The sequence below is a fragment of the Elephantulus edwardii genome, unplaced genomic scaffold, assembly GCF_000299155.1.
Source record: "Elephantulus edwardii isolate Elephantulus edwardi_28Jun2011 unplaced genomic scaffold, EleEdw1.0 scaffold00041, whole genome shotgun sequence".
Classification (NCBI taxonomy): Eukaryota; Metazoa; Chordata; class Mammalia; order Macroscelidea; family Macroscelididae; genus Elephantulus; species Elephantulus edwardii.
The window spans coordinates 14,863,762-14,885,663 of NW_006399791.1; the positions used below are offsets into that span (position 1 = coordinate 14,863,762).

Here is a 21,902-nt window from a genome sequence, read left to right on the forward strand (position 1 = left end):
TTTTATTTTATTATTTTTGTGTGAGTGTACCGTCAAATCAGATCTGACTGGTACAGGAGGAGATTGTCCCTCCTTCCCCGGCAGAGCATCTGGTGGATTTGAACTGTGCGCCTCTGGGATTGTAGTTGCAGTTCCTTGCCACTAGGCCACCAGAGCTCCCCGCTAGGTCCTATTCTTATACTCCATTTAACTCTAATTATGTCCTATTCTTCTATTCCATTTAACCCAATATGTCTTATTCTTCTATTCCATTCAATACGTTAATCCTTACAGTACCTTCTGTGTGTAGTATGTCTACTAACTCTTCCTCATAGTGGCTTTTTCTAACTGTGTTCTACTGTATTTTTCACAGTAAGCTCAAGTCCAGCTGCACAGGACTTCCCCATTCTCTTCCTGTGGGAGCCTCTGGGCCTCCTGCTCTATCACAGTGACCATATGGGGCATTGCTGTATCTTCTTTGGCCTGGCATCCTTCAGCATGTCATCATTCCTACATTCTGATTTCACTAAACTTCTTGGGAACAATTTTTAACTTGGAGTTCCAGCATACACTGATGATATAAATCCAGCACATGACCCTGGGTTCCCTCTCTAGACAGAGAATAACATTTTTATGATGCTTCAGAATGTCAGTGGATGGGATTTTTCAAGGCCTTTTGAACTGTGGCTGTTAAAGCTGTTGTCTTTATGTATGCATCTCAGTAGGCCCTGAGGTCACATATCTTGTCTTCAAATGAGAGGAATGCTGAATTTTAATTATTCTGACCTTAAAACAGTCTTACATGGCAAAGTTTAACAGAGCAGCAAGTAATAAATGTTGGAGCGGATGTGGCAAGAAAAGGAACTGCTATACATTGTTGGTGAGGTTGTAAAATGGTACAACCATTCTGGAAGGCAGTTTGGCATTTCCTCAAAGAGCTGACCACAGAAATTCCGTATGACCCAGATATTCCACTACTTGGAATATATCCTGAGAAAATGAGAACTGAGGCACAAACTGAAATTAGTACACCAATGTTCACAGAAGCATTATTCACCATCGCAAGAACATGGAAACAGCTCTAAAGTCCAACCACAAATGAATGGATTGAGAAATTATGGCACATTCACACAATGAAGTACTATGCAGCACACAGAAGCAATGATATTTGTAAATTATTACCTAACTTGGGAGGACTGGAGGGCATTATGCTGAGTGAACTAACTCAGTCCCACAAGGATAAATACTGTATAAAACCATTATTGTAGAATGAGTATAAGGATCCAAGAGGAGTGAGAGAGGTTGGAAGCAGATGGATGAGGATGTACAATTTGATGGGTGGGGGAGTGAGGGAAATGGAAAGAATTTTTTCTTGAAAACAATGCACTCAAATTTTGTAAATAAACTAGCCAAAAAAGACCCCCCCCCCCAAAAAAAAAGTCTTATGGATTTTTATTTTTTAGGACTCAGCTGGACAGTAATTTTTTTTTAAAAATTATTTTATCTAGCATTTTTAGGTTTTAAAGGAAGTGACAATCCAGCTCACTTTACTACTGGAGTTCCTTGAACAATTTTACACATCAATCAAGAAACGTGGCTCCTCTCGGCTCTTTTATGAGACCAGCACTCCCTAGATGGAGTACAGGCACTCTGGAGGGAAGAGAACAAAAATGGCCATCACGGAACAGAAGGAAAAAAATCACAAGTGATATTTGTACTGACTTCTAACTTAAAAGAGAAATGGAATTCCTATACAGACTGATATAATGGTACCTCAGCCTTTATGTTGGGCAGCCTCAGCTGATACGTGATACCGGAAGTTCCTTGAGAGAAAGTTACTCCTCGCTGAGGGTGAGATGTGGAATGGGGGTCCCTTCCACCCCCTGTGACTAATGCACAGTTCAACAAGCTAAGGTGTAGAACTAAAACAAGCTTACAGACTACACTGTCTAGTTATAAATGCATGGGGGCGGGGAAGAATGAAGACTTGTACAAGTTCCTGAAAAGAAATATGAATAACCAATCAACAAACAAGAATATGACAAATAGGAAATTTCTCGTATTTCCAGAAGGAGTTCTTTTTGAAAAGATAAAGATAAGCTCTTTTGGACAAGATAAAGAAATTTCTTGTATTTCTAGAATGAGCTCTTTTGAGTGGCTAAAGATGAATTTTTGCATTAAATATGTATGTACTATGGTAGTATGCTTAAGAAGTTCTAATGACCAAGGAGGAATGTCCAACCACAAATGAATGGATTGAGAAATTATGGTTCATTCACACAATGGAATACAATGCAACACACAGGAGCAATGACTTTGTAAATTATTAACTAACTTGGGAGGGACTGGAGAGCATTATGCTGAGTGAACTAAGTCCCACAAAGATAAATATTGTATAAAACCATTATTATCGAATGAGTTTAAGGATCCAAGAGGGGTGGGAGAGGTTGGAAGCAGGGGGATGAGGATATGCAGGTGGAGGGAGGAATTACTCATTGGGTTGTATAATTTGATGGGTGGGCGGGTGAGGGAAATTGAAAGAATTTGTTCTTGAAAACAATGTATTTGAATTTTGTAAATAAACTAGTAGGAAATTTAAAAACAAAACAAAAAAACAAAAAAGAAAGGAAAAAACCCACCAAAACATCACGTTCTAATGGTGGAAGAACAACTGGAAAAACAGTGCTCGATGACCAACACCCTGGAGAATGAAGGTATTCTAGTCCTGTGATGTTGACCGTGCACACTGCACACATTCAGCTGGTGGCCACAGAATGAACATAATGGGAACACTTGCCCCCCAAATCAAACACTGGAGGGACACTGGCCACCGATGCCAGACTATTCCTGGGAGGCAGGGGTTCTCAGGCTTGGTAAATTATACATGAAAGATGACATTAGTAAGTGTATCTGCCACAGTGCTATTCAAAGATTTGGATGACTTTTTTTTTTTTTAAAAAGTACAGAAGAACAAATAATGCTGCAGACTCGTTTCTGGGTATAATGAAATGCATCCATGAAAATAATATAACAGGAATGTGGAGTGACATTTAAAAAGGCACAAAGGCACAACAGCTGTGGCAGATGAGCTGTGCTGCGAATTATGTGCCAGCTTTGACTTTTGTCCTTTTTAACTCAAGAAACAAATGAATAGAAATTATTACAGAATTAACTTTGAAGTTGCCACCAAACTTTAAAAAAATTTAAATTTCAGTAAGCTAACTCTTCCCCCCCACCCATCCACCCCGCTAATCACTTAGTATCCTCAACATAAATGACAGGAAATAAGACAATGTCATGATATCATGGTCTGGAGGAGGGCTTCCTGGAGTTTGAATTAGTTACTATTTTGTCTAAATAGGTAACAGGCTTAACATGGTGCCACCTCGGCCTTCTGGGGTGGCTGCATCTACACACTGTTCACTTCCACCCACAAGCAGTCTCTCTGATTTACACCAGCACTTTGGTGGTGTGAGGTGCCGCTGAGTCAAATGTGACTGAGAGCAACTCTGTGAACAACAGATCGACCTTTCCTATCCCGTGCCATCCTCAAAATCTCTGACACAACTGAGGCCACTGCTGAGGACAGACACTGGCATAATAATGTGAACAACAGGACATACTATGGGTGCTGTGACCAAAATGGAAACTGCTGAGAGACGGGGCTGGCCTTCAATCTACTGTTTTATGGCTTGTGATTTACTATTCACATAAATTATTATTTATTGCCTGTGAATTTATTTTTCCTTTTAAGTGATTGAAAAAAATAAAAAAATCAGTATCTTGTGACATGAGATTCTGGGTATTCATTATCAGATTACCAGAACACGTGATCATTGAGTATTACCCAGAGCACTACCGTGTCCTCAAAGCTGAAAGTACCTCTGCTATCTGGCCCGAAATTGACAAAGTCAGACTTCTGTCTTAAGAGTACCTTACCAAAACCAAGAATCATGCTCAGCAGATTTGGGTTCAAAGTGGTTTTAGGCTGGCCAGTACAAAGTCCACATGGAACATTTTTGCACACAGAGAGGTATGCTCCCCGCCCCCAGTTACCATGAGTTAGGGGCAGGGCGGCAAACAAGTGATGAACAGATCAAAGAACTAGACTGGAGAATGAGCATACATCTGACAAAATAGTGCTGGGTAACTTTAGGGGCTACAATGTAGTTTTGATGATGACACTGAATTCTGGGACAGATAGTGATTTAGAAATGAAGGAACAAAATATCTGAAATTAGAGTTGGCCGGGAGAAAAACTGTGACATGAATATCTAGAATGTAATTCTTTGGTATCATTTGAAGGAAAATGTGAAAAATACTACTTCTCTATATAAATGAGGAACTGATAAGGGGTGGAACAGACACGAAACAAGAAATGAGTTTTCCTGAGACAAGCGAGCAGCCCCAGGGGAGGCAGCCTCTTACTTGCACACGTGAAGGCATCTTTGTTGGTGAAAGGCTTCATGCACTGGCTGCACACGACGGGACCCACGACGGGGATGGCACTGAAGGTGTGGCCATTGAGCGACTTCCTGTCCTTTTCCTTCTCTTTAGAATCTTTCTCCTTTTCCTTGAATTTATCTTTCTCTTTTTCCTTTTCCTGCTGACAGAAAAGATTCAAGAGTTAATTGGACACCAGAGGCCTTCCCCTCACACATGGGCCTCTGTGGCCAGGAGTGGTTGATCAAAGTTTTGGTACAACAACAACAATAACAACATTGTGTGTTAATGAATGTGCAAGCTAGGAACCCAGGGGGTTTAGTGTAAGTGGGAGGTTACTAATGGAGAGGTGGATGGTTTGGATCTACCAGTTGCTGCATGAGAGTAAGATGAGAACCTCTCCTCCTGTAAAGATCTGCAGCTCGGAAACCCAAGGGAGGATCTCTATGTGTAATTAAGTTGGCAGTGCTGAGTGAGTGTGTAAGCTACATCAGGAAAATCCAATGAAGACTGGGCAGGTTAAACAATGGCATATGCAAGTGGCTCCTTCTAGTGATAGACTAACAGTAGGAAGAAGTTTCTGGCAATGGAGAAGAGCCTGGGGTGGCCATGGTGCGTCGTCAATTAAGTCATAGCATAGTCCACAAAGCAAGCGACAAGTTTAGGGCTGGCTCCAAGCAGGGAGCAGAGGAAAGGATGGTAGCCATTTTGACATCAGCCTGAGGAGAACAACTGAGTAAAAAATTGCTAGGAGGTTCAAGTCCCCTCTGACTTTCTCACACCCATCACTTGTCCGTGAACAGGAAGAATCTCTGATGAAAATCTTAAATCTTCCTTACTTTAGCCACAAGTATTAAATGTCCTCTGCATATGTATTTCCAGGTATTATTAGAACATAAAGATTCTGTATATTCATTTTGGTCCAGTTTTCAGAATGAGGGTAACAAGCTGAGAAATTATACCCGTGGCTATGAGTATGGACAGTGGTGTCAAAAGTGGGTCCAAATCTGGGCCCTGCTCCTGCTCACTAGTGACTGACCCCGCAGGAGTGAACAGAGTTCTCTGCACTTCAGCTTGCTCACCTGTGGAGAGAGGATGAGAGCACCGCCACTCATCGCGTATGATGTTTGGAAGAATGAAACGAGATGCTGTATTTTAAACACTGTGCCTCACTCACAGAATAACACCTGCCCATAGTTCCAAAAATGACTGTCATGTACTGAAGGTAAGTTCTATTTTCTCCAAACTCTCCTAATTCAACATAGAAATGCAATGTTTACAATGGGAAAAAAAGAAATTTTGATGAGAAGATGGGATGGTAAGAAAAGAAATTGAGGAAAAGCAAAAAAAGACAACGGTACAGAGCAAGAGGACGGGTCAGAGGGTGGGAGTAAGAAGCCTTGTTGTTAATTTCCCTAAGCACACCTCCCTTACCCCCTCAAACTAGTCAGTGGAGAGATTACTTCTGTTAGGAAAGTGAGGCTCAGGCAAAGACAAGTGCTAAGGCCTATTCTGATCACACCTCAGCTGACGGTAGATTGCATGAATCCAACTCTAGTTTGTCTGATCACCCTTGAAAAACTTCCTTCTCTCCCATGTGTCCCTTCCACTCATCAGAATTAGACGCACTGAAACTCCTCTCATGTTTACTATGCACCCTGCCATTGAGCCAGGTGCTCCCTGGAGCTCAATGGAAGCAGGTGAGGCCAGCAGCTCAGGGCACACTGGCACAGGAGAGGCCACTGAGTGGGAAGGGAAGGTGGGGAAATGGCCTGGGAGCCGGTGTTCTGAGTCGAGAGGATTCTTGGCTACAAGACTTGACATTGACAGTAAGATGGGAATTCTGGAAATGCTTTAGGGGTAGAGGGAAAACAGTAAAAAATATATATAAACGTGACATCATACTTTACCCTAAGGCGTGCTATTATTTGAGCTTACACATAAAATCATGAAGAAGAATTTTCAAAAACTTGAAGAGGCAGTGACTGCCAGATTAATAATTATCTAAAGCGGCCCTGGGACTTTACAGGTTTCTTAGTTTTAAGAGGCAAGGATCAGCGTATAGCCACACTTTCCAGGAAGAAGGGAGGAGTTTACCTATGACCACACACCACTACTGTCCTTGAAGACAATCCTGGAAATGGGAGCCCCCCAGGTAATGCACAAGCAATTAATAATAAGGTAATAATAAAGACAAATACAAAGCCTTACACCCTGAATCAATGACTTCTACATGCATTATTCCATCGGGCTGAAAAACAATGAAGTGGGCATACTGGCATTCTACTTCCCATTTTACAACTAAGAGGATGAAGATTACAACATGTAATATTTTTACAGTTAATCGTGCACTGAGCACTACGGTAAGCAATGTATTTCCTCACAACAGCCCCTGGATATTTTCCCTTTCATCTGAGCAGACTGGGCTTTAGAAAGGTTAAATCATGGATTCATGGCCACACATAAGTATTACCCAAGCTGGGATTAAAAGCCAGGAGTAGACTCTAGAGGTCAACACTCACTCAATGAATTTACTGTAACACACCACTCAGGATGCGAAAGGTCCAGCAACATGAAGGAGGTCACAGAAAGCAAGTGACTGGCAGAATCAAAATTAGAACCCAGATCTTTTGACTTCCTGTTTCAAACCTTTCCCTCTATACTGAAATGATGAAATTTTGTTTGCTAAGTCTAGGACTCATGCTAAATCTTGTTAAAAGAATGTGTGTAACAGGAGTATAAAGGCTGAGCTGCTACAGTTTGAAACTCCCAGGCATAACAAGAAAGGATGTCAGAAAAGCAATTTACTTCACTTTATAAAACAGGAAACTATCCTGAGTGAAAATCAGTAACCCCTAAAGTACATAAAACTCTAATAAAAACTAGTAACAAAAATGCAGAGTTTTTGTAATAATCTTTTAAAATTCTATTTTGCTGATGGCTCTTCCTTAAATAAAGCATTAAACTGAGAAGCATCTGTACTTTTACTCAAAAACACAGAAACATTTCCCAGAGAGTTAAAGAAAACTTGCTATGGCAAGTAGTTTATTCATGCAACTCATGCAACGTATTACAATTCTGTATAAACAAGAAATGATTTCCTAATCCTTTAAGGCAATTCAATTTCGTCTTTCCAAGGATAAAAACAAAACAATAATAAACTTTATTATCTCTTTCTGTATTTATGAGAAATCAGGGCTGTAAAGAAGTCAGCTCTTACCTCCTCATGTTTTGGTCCTATGAATCTCACTGTTATGAGGGGTACTTCATGAAAGCGACCCCATTTTATCGACATGATTCAACCCCCATGCCAGGAAATGTGTTCTCACAGAAGGAGGGGCGCATGCTGCAGGGCCGAGCTCAGCGGCTTTGTGCTGCCATTAGAGAGATGGAAGAGGAAGCTAGAGACTGGTTGAGAAAGGGAAGGAGGGAGGGCTGAGGCCGCTCTGTTTGCTTAAGACAGTCTTAACTGTGTGAATTCTGCTGGTACAGACAACTACCCTAGTTACAAAGCACTTAGGTTATGAGACAAACGGACTCCCCAGAACACAGTGTGGGTGCACAGTGCTTCAAAGCTGCAAGACAGGAACTCTAGCAAACACTGAGGCCAAGTTTTAACACCAGAAGTTAAGAAATGTCGATATTTGAAAAAAAAAAGTCGATATTTAAAAAAGGATTTTTTGTTTTGTTCAAAAAAATTTGTTTTCCTCAGAAAAACGTTTTATCGAGGCTGCCTGTGGTAAGGTGGTAGCTGGCTGTTTCTAATGCTTGACTTATCTATGTACAGTAACTGCCAAGATATGTGGACTGTGTGCTGAGGAGACAGGAGTGAACAGCCCTTCAAGCAGAAGAAATAGGCAAGAACTACAGGAGAATATGACAAAGGAACCCAATTCTGCTCCTGGAAACCCTACATGAAGTTCTCTCGGACCCACAGGGCTACTTTGAATCTGCATGGACTCCACAGCACACAGCAACAAAATCCCCACCCCTTTTAGACAAGTAATTACAATGAAAAATCAGAAAGCACTTCAGACAACTGTGAAAACATGCTATGATTAAGCAACTGTCACTCCCTGCTGGTCTGTAATCAAAGAAGGCATCAGAGAAATAACTGTATCTAACACTGATATAAGCCCTTGTAAGCACTGTTCTAACTTTTGGAGACACCTCTGAAAAGCTGGCGAGTATACACACTTTTAGAGAGACCACAATGATCTAGGAATTGGCACAAAATACCATTAAAAAAGCCAAGTAGTAGGAATTCAACACTCACATCTAAAACTCCCTACTTCAAATCAGATTAACAATTTCTCTAAAATACCTCTAATCTAGAGAGGAAAAAAGCACAGTAGCAAAAACAAATACAGTGTGAAAATTGTTTATAGGTAAAAAAAATTGTTTACAGGTTTGCCTCAACTTAACGATGGAGCATTGCAGTGTTTAAATGCTCTGCAGCAAGCAGGAAATAGCATTCTGTCTGAGAGATACCAAAAACACAAAAGCAGAAACTGCCAGTCTTCCTGCTGTACTTCCTGTTGAGGCTTTATAGTCTCCTTTTCAAAACAAAAATTCAGTGCATTTATCGAATTAGGACAATTAATAATTCTGGAAAGAACATAGGAAAGGGACAGTGCCTCAAACTGTCAAAATATATATTTTAAAAACCAATACTACAGACAAATTTTCCTCTATAATAATGGTTTTTTTAATATATATATAAAAATATATATATATTATATATATAATATATATACATACAATTTAAGTCACTGTCTTTTCCTATATTCTTTTGAGAATTATCAAGGAAGAAGTTCAAGCTGCACTGAACCTATCAGCAAAAAAAATAAGAACCCAAGAATTGATGGAATAACAGTTAACAAACAGAAGCAACCTTGGATGTGCACCTTACCCTATGTAAAAAAATCTGGAAGATAGCCACCTGGCCAGCTGCCTGGAAGAGATCCATATTTGTGCCCATTACAAAAAATGGTGATAAAAAGAATATAAATGTACAGAACAGTATCATTAATATCATATGCAAGTAAAATCTTGCTGAAAATTATTAAACAACAACCAGAAGAACAGATGACAGAGAATTCCCAGAAATTTAAGCTGGATTCAGAAGAGGCCATGGCACGAGGGACATAATTGATATGTCAGGTAGATTTTGGTTCAAAGCCTAGAAAGAATAACAGACAGATGTCTGCTTGTGTCTTATGGAATATGCAAAGACTAAACTGTGTGGACCATAACAAACTATGGCTAACAATAAGAAGAATGGGAATCTCAAAACACTTAATTGGTGCTCATGTGAAACTCAGACATAGATCAAGAAGCTGTCTAAAAACAAAAAGTGAACACTGTATGGTTTAAAATCAGTAAGGTAGGGATACTTGGACCAGGAAGCAGTACTCAGAACAGAGCAAGGAAATATCGCATGGTTGAGGATTAGGAAAGGTGTGCATCAGGGATGCATCCAACTCCATACTTTTTCAATCTATATATGCAGAACAGATCATTTAGGAAGTCAAACTATGAGGAGGAATGTGGCACCAGGATTGGAGGAAGAATTATAAACAACCTGTGTTATGCAGATGACACAACCTTGCTTGCTGAGAACTTAAGACTACATGAGTCATTTCTACAGAACGACTGTAGTCTTACGGACTGAGGCTCAACATCAAGAAAACAAACATTCACATCACTGGGCCAATCAGCAGCTTCATGATGGACGGAGAAGTGACTGAGATGGTTGACAACGTCAGCTTGCTTGGGTCCACATCAACACTCTTGGCAGGAAATGAAAAAAAAAAATGTATTGGGAAAGTCTATTGTCAGGGACCTCTTTATAGAGTACTGAAGAGCAACAATGTCAGTCTAGAGACTAAAGTGTGCCTGATTCATGCCACGGTTTTCACAATTACTTGTGATGCATCCAAGAGCTAAACAATTAACTAAGAATTACAGAAGAAGGACTGATGCTTTGAGCTTGAGTTATAGTGCTGGAGAAGAATGTTGACATTCTAGAGACTGCAAGGAGAACAAACATGTCTGTCTTAGAAAGGATGAAACCAAGTTGCTCCCTGGAGCCAAGGATTTTGAAGCGTCATCATACATATTTTGGGCATGTGGCGAGGAGGGACCAGTCCTTGGAGAGGGACATCATGCTTGGAAGGGTGGAAGGATAGCACAGGAGAGAAAGGCCCAGGATGAGAACGACTGACTTAGTGACTGGGGAAATGGGGTTAGATCTGTTGGAGACAATGAGATTGGCTTAGGATAGGGCAAGGTTCAGACCTAATGCACGTAGGGTTGATATGAGTCACTGGGGACTCAATGGCACATAGCAACAAACATGGGCATCACCTATTCAATCTGTATGTTGAGCATGTCATTCCAGAAGCTGGCACAGATTAAGAAGAATATGGCATCGAAGGAAGACTTATTAACCATCAACATTATGCTGATGACAGAACCTTGCTTACTCAAAGTTAGTATGACTTGAAAACCTTGTTGCAGAAGATCAACGATTATACTTTGCAATACGGATTACATCTCATCATCAAGAAAACAAAAATCATCACCATGGGACCAATGAGTAACATCATGATAGATGGGTGAAAAAATTGAAGTTGTCAACAACTTCATTTTACTGGAATCTACAATCAACATTCAGAGTAACACTGATCAAGGAATCAGAAGATGTGTTGCACTGGCAACAACAGGCAATATCATGAAAGATGAAGAAAAGGCCGATTTATTTTTTGTGCTATCATTTAGAAAATGAAACACTTCTGCGTAAAGCCCTGTTACTGGTGCTGGGAACAGAAGGCTATGGCATTTAATGTAAGACAAAATGCATAGCTTCACTATAAAAAAAGTGAAATTACCCCCTCTCTATTAGTGGATTTCGACTCATGATGACACTCCCAGATTGGGTTTATGAGGGGGCAAAGATTTAAAGAGACGGTCTATCTTTCTCCAGACAAACAGTTGGTGGATTTGAACAGCCAACATTTTAGCAGGCAGTCCAACACTTTACTCACTAAGTCATTAAGGCTCCCCTTAAGAGTTCTAAACAATGTTATTTACTTAGCTAACAACTAACCATGAAAACCAACTCTTAAATGCCTCTACATACTTGGCCAGTGTTGTTATTATGTGCTGTCAAGGTGGAACTAACTTAGAGCTGACCCTCTAGTGTGTTTCCAGAGGCTATAACCTACAGGGGAAGAGAGTGAACATCTTTCTCCTGTGAAACAGCTGATGGATTTGAACCACATGCTTTTGGGTTGCCAGTGCAGCTGCTTACCATCAGGCCGTACACTAAATGCCTGATAACCTAAGATGAGCTATAATCCAGGGTTACTACTTTTTATTTTTTTGTCCTTTTGAGACCTTCCATTGCTAGAGATAGCACAGGCCCCAGAGATCAAATCTTGAAGCCACCTCTGAAAGAGGAAATAGTCTCAATTGCAAAACATTGCTGTCATCTTGAAAAAGGAGATGATCAGAGGCAAGAGGTCAAGTGAGAATGCAACAGCTTCTGCCTGTGAGGTGTGACTTCACACCACCACAACTACCTTCTTCTCTCAGGCCTTTTCTACTAGCAAACTCCAGGTCTCTGAGATCATTAACAAGGGGGGATAAGAGGTACTATTTAGACACAGTTTAAGAGTTAAGTTTGCATAAGATGAAGAGTATGTCTGCCAGAAAGGAGCCCTGTTGGCTCAGCTGGTAAGTGTCTACCTGTCAGCTGGAAGGTCGCTGGTACAAACCTGTCAGGAGAACGAGGATGTGGTCATCTGCTTCCACTATGACTACAGCCTTGAGAATGCCATGGGGCAGCTGTAATGCCCTTTGGCATGAAAGGTGTATCACTGTTGATGTCAGATGTATCTTAGTAGAAAGTAGAGATTATTAGAAAGATTTTATTGATTATGCAAAGGCATCTGACTCTGATTGTGTTAATCATAACAAAACATAGCTAACTGAAAAAAACAAAAAACAAAAAACCAGGAGTTCCAGGACACTTAATTGTGCTCACACAAAATCTATACCTACACCAAGAAGTTTTCTGAACATGGTTTAAAATCTGGAAATGTGTGCATCAGGGCTGTAGCCTTCTCTACAAATTACTAGAGTAGTTTGACTCTCTGAAGAAGAATATGCCATTAAGATTGGAGGAAAACTCATCAACCACCTCCATTGTGCAGACAACATATGCTTGATTGCTGACAGTGAAGAGGACTTGAAACACTTGCTGTAAAAGATCAAAGACTACAGCCTTCAATAGGGATGATCTCTTATACATCAAGAAAACAAAATTCTTGACAATGGATTCTTGACAACGGGCAACATCACGATCAATGAAAGAAAAGATTGAACTTATGAACAATTCCATTTTACTTGGATCCACAATCGACATTCACAGTAACAGCAGCCAAGGAATTAAGATGTGTTGCACTAGAAAAAATTGCTAAGGACCTCCCTACACTGCTGAAGAGTAAGGGAAGGACATAAGTTTAAAGTCTAAGGACACTTGACCTAAGCCATGAATTACTTCCTAAGAATCTGAAAGGTGGACAATGAATCAATGACAGAGACGAATCAATGACTTTACACTGGTTTTGGATAGTGCATATCCCATGGACTGCAAAAAGAACAAGCAAGCATGTCTCGGAGGAAGTGTAAGCAGAGTGTTACTTAGAAGGAAGGCTGGTGAAACCTTATCTCGCCTACTTTGGGCAATGCTGGTAGAGGAGGGACCAGTTCTTGGAAACAGGTTATCATGCCAGGAAAGGTGAAGGGTCAGAGAAAGGACAGACGACACAGAGATGGGTTGACAGTTACTGTAACAATGCATTAGCAGAGATACTGAGTACAGTGTACTGCAGAATAGGGCAAGGTTCAAATCTGTTGTTCACAGGGTCACTATGAGTCACAGGGGACTTGATGGCTCCCAACAACGACAAATGTGGAAATGTGCAATGAGCCCTCAGGATATGACAAATGCAATATCCTTTAATCTCATCTCAGTTCTGGCTGGATCAAAACTGACTAAGGTGTGGCCTGTTAACATCTTTTATAGGAGACAAAAGGAAGGAAATGGAGTCAACACAGGGTGCTTCAGTAATACCAAGTATGAATCCTCAGAAGTGGAATGTTTTCTAAGATGCCTGCACTGGCAGCTCCTTCATGAGAAAGGCCAGACCACATGGAGATTTCTAAGAGAACTTTTCAAGAAAGAGACAGAGGATGAGAGAGAGGGAGAGCGAGTGAGAGAGACACAGACAGAGACAGAGAGCATGTGCGCATGTGTATGCAAGTGCCTTCTCCTAGAGAACCCTGAATCTGGGTTTTGAGTCCAAATTTTAAGAGAATGCTTTTCCATTTGTTAAAGATGTCCACTTGGGTACCTCTGGTGGAGCAGCACCAGATAACTCAGACTTTAGGCTCAGCATTCGGATTTATACTTGGGGTGGTCTGGGGTTCTTTTCATGTCTTAGTTCACCAATGGTGTACTTCATCAGTGTTGTACTTAATGACCGTTTGTCCCTAAACGTCAATATCACTGGGGACACTGGATAGAAAAGGGGTCTCTCAATAAAAAAATTATCTGATGATTCCACAGTGTAAAGCCAATTTTTTTTTAAAAGTCTCTTAAACTCTATCATAAAACGCTTCAAGATAAAGATGATGGGCTTCAGTCCTTCTAGGTGCTTAACACCCAGTAGAGTATTAAGACCACAACATTATTCAATGATATTTGGCTAATTTGTATTGACAACATATCGTTGATGCCAAATAGTTTTTCAACATCATTAGTGGTAAGAAATGAGATAGGCTTTCTTTTAAGCCTCGTTAACAACAGCAGCGTAACAGAAAACATCCTTCCTCCTTTCTTTGATCTTAGATTTTCAACTGTAAAACAAGTTAATTGTAAGGTTAATGCTTAAATACATGATTATTTTAGAATTAACTTCCTCGATCAGCATTTCTTCCTGGCTCGCTCCATGTGCTTTACAATTCATGCATCATAGGCCAAAACAAGAGAGAAAATACAATTCTGGCAGCAAGTTTATGTCAAAATCGCACTGCATAATTTTTAAGTGTGTACTGTGGTGTGTGTGTGTAATGATTCCTTGCAGGGACTATTTTCAATATTTATTTGATTGTGGAGGGATTACTAAGTGTAGGCAAAGTGGGAGGCACAAAGTTGCCCTTACTGGTTTGAAACGGAAACATTAGTAATCAGTGTCAAATGAAGTGATTTCTTTCCTTCCTTTAAAAATTCATTGGGAGTTAAAAAAAAACACAAAAAAAACCCCCACAAACCCAAACCAAAAAACAAAACAAAACAAAAAACCAACCCCAAACTAAAAAACCAACCAACCAAAACAAAAAAAAACAAACCCTGAGAAATAAGCCAAAACAAGAGCTAGAATTATTAAAGATGATTTTTATTTTGTATTTTCAAAATTTTTGTGATTAGCTAATAGCTAAATAAAATATTAGCTCAATTATTATAAGTCAATCTCTTAGGCACCAAAGATGAGGTAGTCCAGCAAGTCCTGAGGCAGGAGCTGTTAGTGCTGTCAGGTGCCTCTGAGTCGCCTACGACTCACAGCAACTCTGTAAAGAACAGGTCAAACCCCAGCCCGATCCTCCCAATGTGCCAGGCAGAAGCCCACTGCGGCAGCCACTGTGCCAATCCATCCCACTGGGGTCTTCTTCAAGAGAAGTCTTAAAAGTTTTTGTAACTCTGTCATACAGTCTTCCTTACTTCTCAATATAAATAGAAGTATTTTCAGTTCCCTGATCCAAGAATAAGATCTTTCAGCTGCTTTTCAAACCTAATTTATAGATTTATAGATTCAAGTACGATAGCTGAGATAGGAAATAAGAAATCAGAGGTCTGGGTTTGACTTTCTGTTTCACTTTTATTATATAAACTCAGGTAAATTAACTTCATTCCTATGAAAGGGAGATAAAGTTACATGGTTTGTGAAAGGATAAAATAAGATTCTATACAAAACAGCTGTAATGAGTAAAATCTCTGTAACATTTGCATCTCTTAATGCTTTCTTTTTTAAATTTCTTTTTTTTAAAAATGCTTGCTTTCTGACTCAACTATCAGCCTGATATCCCTGTGTCCATTTCTACTCATGGTCCACATTTCTTTAGTTTTAGGTTGTATACAGCCTGTGATGGGAGCTTATTGATAGCGGATTGAGTGGTCCATCAAGGAACGCCCAGGATGATACTTACCTTGCTCTTCTTACTGCTAGACATTTTGTTCTTGATGTAGCTGAATGTACGACTGACTGTTGTTCCACTCTTCTTTTCAAAATCTTTCTTGGGAAGACTTGGTGGGTAGTTTTCTTCGGTTATACTATATAAAAACAAAACCACTGATATTTTTTTGAGGACTAAAGACATCAACTTAAAAGCCCCTGAAAATATCATATATGTCATTACTTTGTAAGTAACATTGCCATATAGTTCCCCTGTGTTACATGCTATGTTGTTGCTATGTGCCGTCGAGTCGCCTGTGACTCATAGCGACCCTATGTACAACAGCCCTAAACTCCGCTCTGTCCTGTGCCAATCACACTGTCTCTGACACTCCCATCCCAATTATCCCAGTCACTGAATCAATCCACCTCATAGAGGGCCTTCCTCTCCTGCGCTGTCCCTCCACCCTCCCAAGCATGATGTCCCTCTCTAAGGACCGGTCTCTCCTCACAACATGTCCAAAGTATGTTAGACAGAGCTTCAGAATCCTTGCCTCCAAGGAGCCACCTGGTTTAACCCTTTCCAGGACAAATCTTCACATGAGAAAAGGGACCACAACAGGAGGGTGGAGTGGAGGCTGCCAGCTATTTTTACACACAGTGCCCTCTGCTGCCTAAAAATGGCTACATATCCTTTTTTTTTTTTAAATCAAAGTTTACAAGTCATGTCAATTTTCATTCAGTCATTCACACACATTTTGTTTTAGAATTACAAATGATGACATTTTCTTGTAGTAGCCATTTTCAATAACCTGATGTTAAATACAAGCTGTCAACCATTTGTGAATTTTATCTAGAATGTTTTAATTTAAAACAGCATGTAATTTATATGCTTCTTTGCATCAAAGAGATGCTAGAAATAAGGTCATACATGTGATTAATGATGGTCATAAACTGAGTCATGTGCACATCAGCTACACAGCTTAAACAGAGCCACCTCTCCTATTCTTGTGGCCTGCTGGACAATCAGCTCTGCGGACCAGTTAATATACTTGCGCTTAACTTTGGGACAGATGGTTCTTCCATGAGTTAGAGCAGAGCTGGCCAACCAACATACCAAACAGTAGGCAGAACTGAGGCAGAAAGATGCATTTCACAAGTTTTAGACAGATCCAAATGAAGCAACCTCTCTGTTCAGGACATCAACATGAAATCTAAGTCAATCCAAAATGGACATGCTCTGATCTTAGGAAATTAACAATGGTTGATTTCTTTAAAGAATGCTGGGCAGAGACATTTGAATAAATCCTCTCAAACAGAAAAGGAGTCCATCGACAGAATTTTGCTGAGGCGTCTCAAGGTATTTTATAACTGCACTGAGTGGCACTGAGAGCGAGGCTGAAGCACAATTTCAAGGTTTGCCTCCAACAACCAAGTCCACTTGAGACCACAGGAGTATCATGCAAGAGTTGGGTACAAAACAACAGAGCTTGTTTCTAAGGGAAAATGGTGTAAAAAGAACTGCTCTAGAAAGGAGAAAAAACAAAGAAGTGCAGGCACTAAATGGAAAGTCCTGGATCATCCAGGCAGATCAATAACTTTGTGAAAAGTAATAAAACAACAACAAAAAAAATCATAGGGCAATACTCAGAACTCAAGCTATGCAGTTGTTAAAACATTTAACTGCATAAGAACAAAAAGAGAAATAGCACTAAATGAGTCAGAACAGAAATCTTTTTGCCTGCTGTTTTATAAAGAACTAATTCATGTATTTAGGTGAGTGACAAACTATATTCATGTAAGGAGAAGTAAACAGCATTAAAGCTTAAAATTACTAATGTTAGCAGCCTCCCATGAATGTATTACTACTAATTATGAAATAAAATGTTGTCAGGCTTGGGAGTTATAAATGCTTATAAGAATGCACACATAACTTCATAAAGTCAGTAAAATGTTCCCTAATATGAGTACAAATTTGAGATATTTAACAGTTTTAGTTTATTTGGCTCCACAATCAACACTCTTGGTAACAGCAGCCAGGAAATCAAGAGATGAAGTGCATTGGGAAAGTCAGCTGTGAGGGACCTCTCAAGAGTACTGAAGAGCAACAACATCAGGCTGGAGACTAAGGTGCACCTGATCGAGGCTATAGTCTTTGCACTTACGTGCTATGCATCAGAGAGTTGGACAGTGACTAGGGATGATAAAGAATTGATGCCTTTGAGCTGTGGTGCTGGAGAAGAGTGTTGAATATACAATGGACTGCTAGGAGAACAAACAGGTTTGTCCTGAAGAGGGTGAAGCCAGAATGCTCCCTGGAGTCAAGGATTCTGAGGCTTCGTCTGACATACTTTGGGCATGTTACAAGGAGGGACTGGTCCTTGGAGAGGGACATCATGTTTGGCAGAGTGGAGGGACAGCACAGGAGAGGAAGACCTTCGATGAGATGGATTGATTGTATGAGTGGAGTGGTGGGAATGAGTGTGTTTCTGATGGCTAGGTTGGCACAGGATAGAACAGCGTTTAGAGTTCTTGTACATAGGGTCGCTATGAGTCACAAGTGACTCAATGGCACATAACAACAACATCAGTAGAGCAGTACAGCAAATAATGGTGGAAGACTAATAAAGGTATCAATTCATATATAGCACGACTACCATGAGACCAAAAGAACTGGATGGTGCTTGGCATCTATTACTAAATAGTTTTAGTCAAGATTCTATATAAGTATCATGATCAAAAGGGGGAAATGTAGAACAGAACCAGAAATCATCAAGGACTGTAGACTTTCTAGAGCCATGGAGCCTAGGTCAATCCCTGAAACTACTGCTCTAACAGAATCTTTAAAATAGAACTAAAATATCCCCTGAAGTCCTCTTAAAACCAAACAACAGTTTAACTTAATGAGTAGAAAACATCTGCTTTGAGCATTAAGCTCAATTAAGCTTTTAAACCATCTAGATAAGATCCTTCTATATGGAACCAGAAGATTAGACAGGAGGGATAAGAGGGGAGAAAGAACTTACAAAAGGCTGAGTGAGAATGGCTGTACCCCTCTCTAAGAATGTAATCGGTGTAACCGAATTAGGCAAGCAGACCTGGTGAGCTGTTGCGTTCTGCTTTATTCTCAACAATAAAAACATTTTAAACCTAAGAAACATAAACAAAAAGATACTGCCTCACCACATAACCATGTTTGACCATTATTCCAAATTCATTACTCAAGGAAGAATCAAATTAGCTCAAGTAATTTGGCTTACTTAATTCAAATGCCATAATATTTTCGATTTCTTTCACTATGTCTTGGGAAAAGGGTAACAAATAAACTCACTGTACCTTTCAGTCAGATTAGCACTGGTATTGTGGAAGAGTCGTGTGTCTAGAAAACAAAAAAGAGAAAGTTAGAACAAAAGTTATTTTACCATGATAGATAAAAGGTTTATGTCATAACTAAAGCAGAAACAATGTGCTGAAAATCTGTATGTAGTGAAGAAAAAAATTGAACTGGAAACAATGAAGTTGGAAATTAAAATATTAGACTAAGAAATGAATTTCCAATGAACTAAAAGGAAAAAGTTTAATCCAGGAGTCAAGGGAAAAAAAATTTAAAGTTAATATTTCCCTCCTCATGTTTAAAGATGAAAACACTCATGAAGAATGTTTTTGTCCTATTCTTATCAAGCTTCCATTTCCAGAAGCCATCAGAGATGACATCACAGAAAGAACTTAAAACAGGAGATGAAATGTCCATGTTTCTATATTGGAAATTTAGCTAATGTGTCCTTGATATTTTCCTGAGAATTTCTAGAAATAGTTTAGTAGATGAGAGACCTCTTTTTGCTCCTGGCCCTGTTGCTAATCTGGGGTGAGACCTCTGGTTTTTATTTACTCATCTGTGAAATGAGAGAGCTGGAAACAGTCCCTAAGATCCTTTCCAGGATGATTCTGATAAAATGTGGAAGTCAGAGTAGATGCAATCTGCCTTGTTCCATGCTGATCAGATCATGAACCAAAATGAGTTATTATCATTCTAAAGGAAGCTGGCAAAAAAAACAGAACAAATAAATACTACCGTTACTTTTCTTTACCACGTTAGTAAATTTCGAGATACCTCAGGATTTAGAAGAGTCTCCCTCACGTACTAATAAATGGTTTACAATTTTCAGGAGATTAGGAATTATTTTCCACATGTGACTCCAGGTATACAAGTTGTTCAAGCTTAGTACCTGTTGCTACCATGTGGACCCTGTATATCCCTTTCCTTTGCAGTTAAGATTGAAGGATTTCTGAGACCACAATAAGTAAAACATTATTATATTATTATAAGTAAAATAATAAGTACAACTCAAAGACGTTCTAGAAATAGATTATGAACATTAGCAATTCTTAAATTCCTAAATTATTTTCGAGTCTGGGTAGCAATATAAAATTACAGTTATTAAGTATATAAATAACAAAGGGGCACATAATGCATAGAAATGTAAAAACAAGTTCCAAGCTGTCAAACTATTGCCTTGTACGCGTTCTCCCTTTCCCTATCTGGGAATTCTCTTCTACGTTATGTGCATGGTCTAGTGAAAGCCAAAGACCGGCATAGGGAGAGCAAGATTTCGGATCTGTTTCCTAGTTCTGGTCTGTGAGATAGAAAGCTGCCAGGACTTAACCTCATGATGCTTTCATCTACTTAAGCAAAAACCCAAGAGGATGCTTAGATCAGTGGCTTTAAAATCCTTTCTATCATGGTGCATTAAGATACAAGTAGCATTAAGTTCTTCTAGCCACTAGGATAAAATGACATTTTTAGTATTAATCTAATAAATGACCATCTCTAGACATTTAAACAAGAAGAAAAAAAAATTACATGATGGATAAATACAGACTTGAACTAAGAAGAATAGATTTCTGTTGAATTAATAAAAGAACAAATATGCACCTAAGGTACTGGAAGAATCTATGACTCCTATAATTTCTCCTTTTTTTTCAGTGCTGAAAACCGCGTTTAGTTACAATGACCACCTTTACTGTGATTCCGAAAACAGTGATTCATTTATTCACGTCTCTAACATTCTTTTGTGTCAAACTGTTAGAACATGGAAGAGTATGAAACAACTATAAGTTATTTTCATCATTTAATTATAGGTAAACACAATGACATATCATTTAAGTTAGTATGTGAAGCATGACCGTAAATGAGTAGAACACTTCAACTAGGTTCCTTTCGGGCACAAGATAACGTGCAGGTTGACTGTACAATATTCAGAGGTCGTTAGCTGGGACCACTGTTTGCACATGGTGAGTACTTCTCAGTGTGCACTAACACATTTACCGAGCTCCTGGTCGGTAAAGTCAAGGTGTTTTGACTCACAGTGACCCCATGGAATAGAGAACTTTCCCACGGGATTTTCTAGGCTGCAGTGCTACAGAAGCGAATTGGCACGGCGTCCGGCATTCTTTTAGAGAAATGCTGGGTGGGTTCATATGAATCATCTTTTGACCGCAATTGTGTATTTAACCACTGCACCACCAAGCTCCCTATGTTATACACAGGCATGCACACATTGTGATTTCCTAAACTGTTAGGTTTGGAAAACACAAAATATTGAAAAACGCCCTGGAAATAACACAATGTATACATTAGCCTTTAAACCTGCTTTTCCCACAGTTTCTCATGTGATCGTGGATTAATCCCTTTTCTCTACTCTACCACACACCCATTTCCTGGCTTACTCTTGTGTGATGTCAAGAGGGAACTGACCCATAACTGATCCTCTAGCGGGTTTTCAGAAGCAGTAAATCACACAAGAGACTGCCCATCCTTCTCCCACATAACTCCTATTGGTACCTTTAACTTTAAGAAGTACATTTCGAGGTACATTGAATACATCTATTTATACAAAGGCTTCAGGTATTTTGTTCATAGGGTCGCTGTGAGTCATGCTCAACTTCACGGCAATGAAAAACAACAACAACAACAACATGTAGGTAACCAGCTTCTATAATTTTACGATGCCATCATATAGGTTAACTAGGAAGCTAGTGCTGATACAGGATTGTAATTTTTTTATCAGTGGTTGGTTGAAGTGCCATGCTGATTTGACAATTTCCCAACATATTACAAAAGCTTTGAGAATTTCAAAATTTTAAGTGTATTTCACAACTTCTTCCCTACTCAATTTTACCAATTTGTGGAATATTTTTTAGTAGGGATGAACACTGAGAACATCTGCCCTGACTACAGAA

The 21,902-nt window shown here is 39.5% G+C and overlaps 1 protein-coding gene across 1 annotated transcript in view; it reads right to left on the reverse strand.

Annotated features, from left to right (window-relative positions):
* The window catches only part of AKAP13 (A kinase (PRKA) anchor protein 13), a 142,256-nt gene that overhangs the window by 58,175 nt on the left and 62,179 nt on the right, over positions 1-21,902 (reverse strand). The window contains exons 7-9 of the mRNA XM_006885186.1: positions 18,999-19,041; positions 15,697-15,820; positions 4,408-4,582 (exon numbers count right to left, since the gene is read on the reverse strand). Coding sequence (XP_006885248.1) covers positions 4,408-4,582; positions 15,697-15,820; positions 18,999-19,041 — 342 coding nt within the window. The remainder of the gene's footprint in view (positions 1-4,407; positions 4,583-15,696; positions 15,821-18,998; positions 19,042-21,902) is intronic.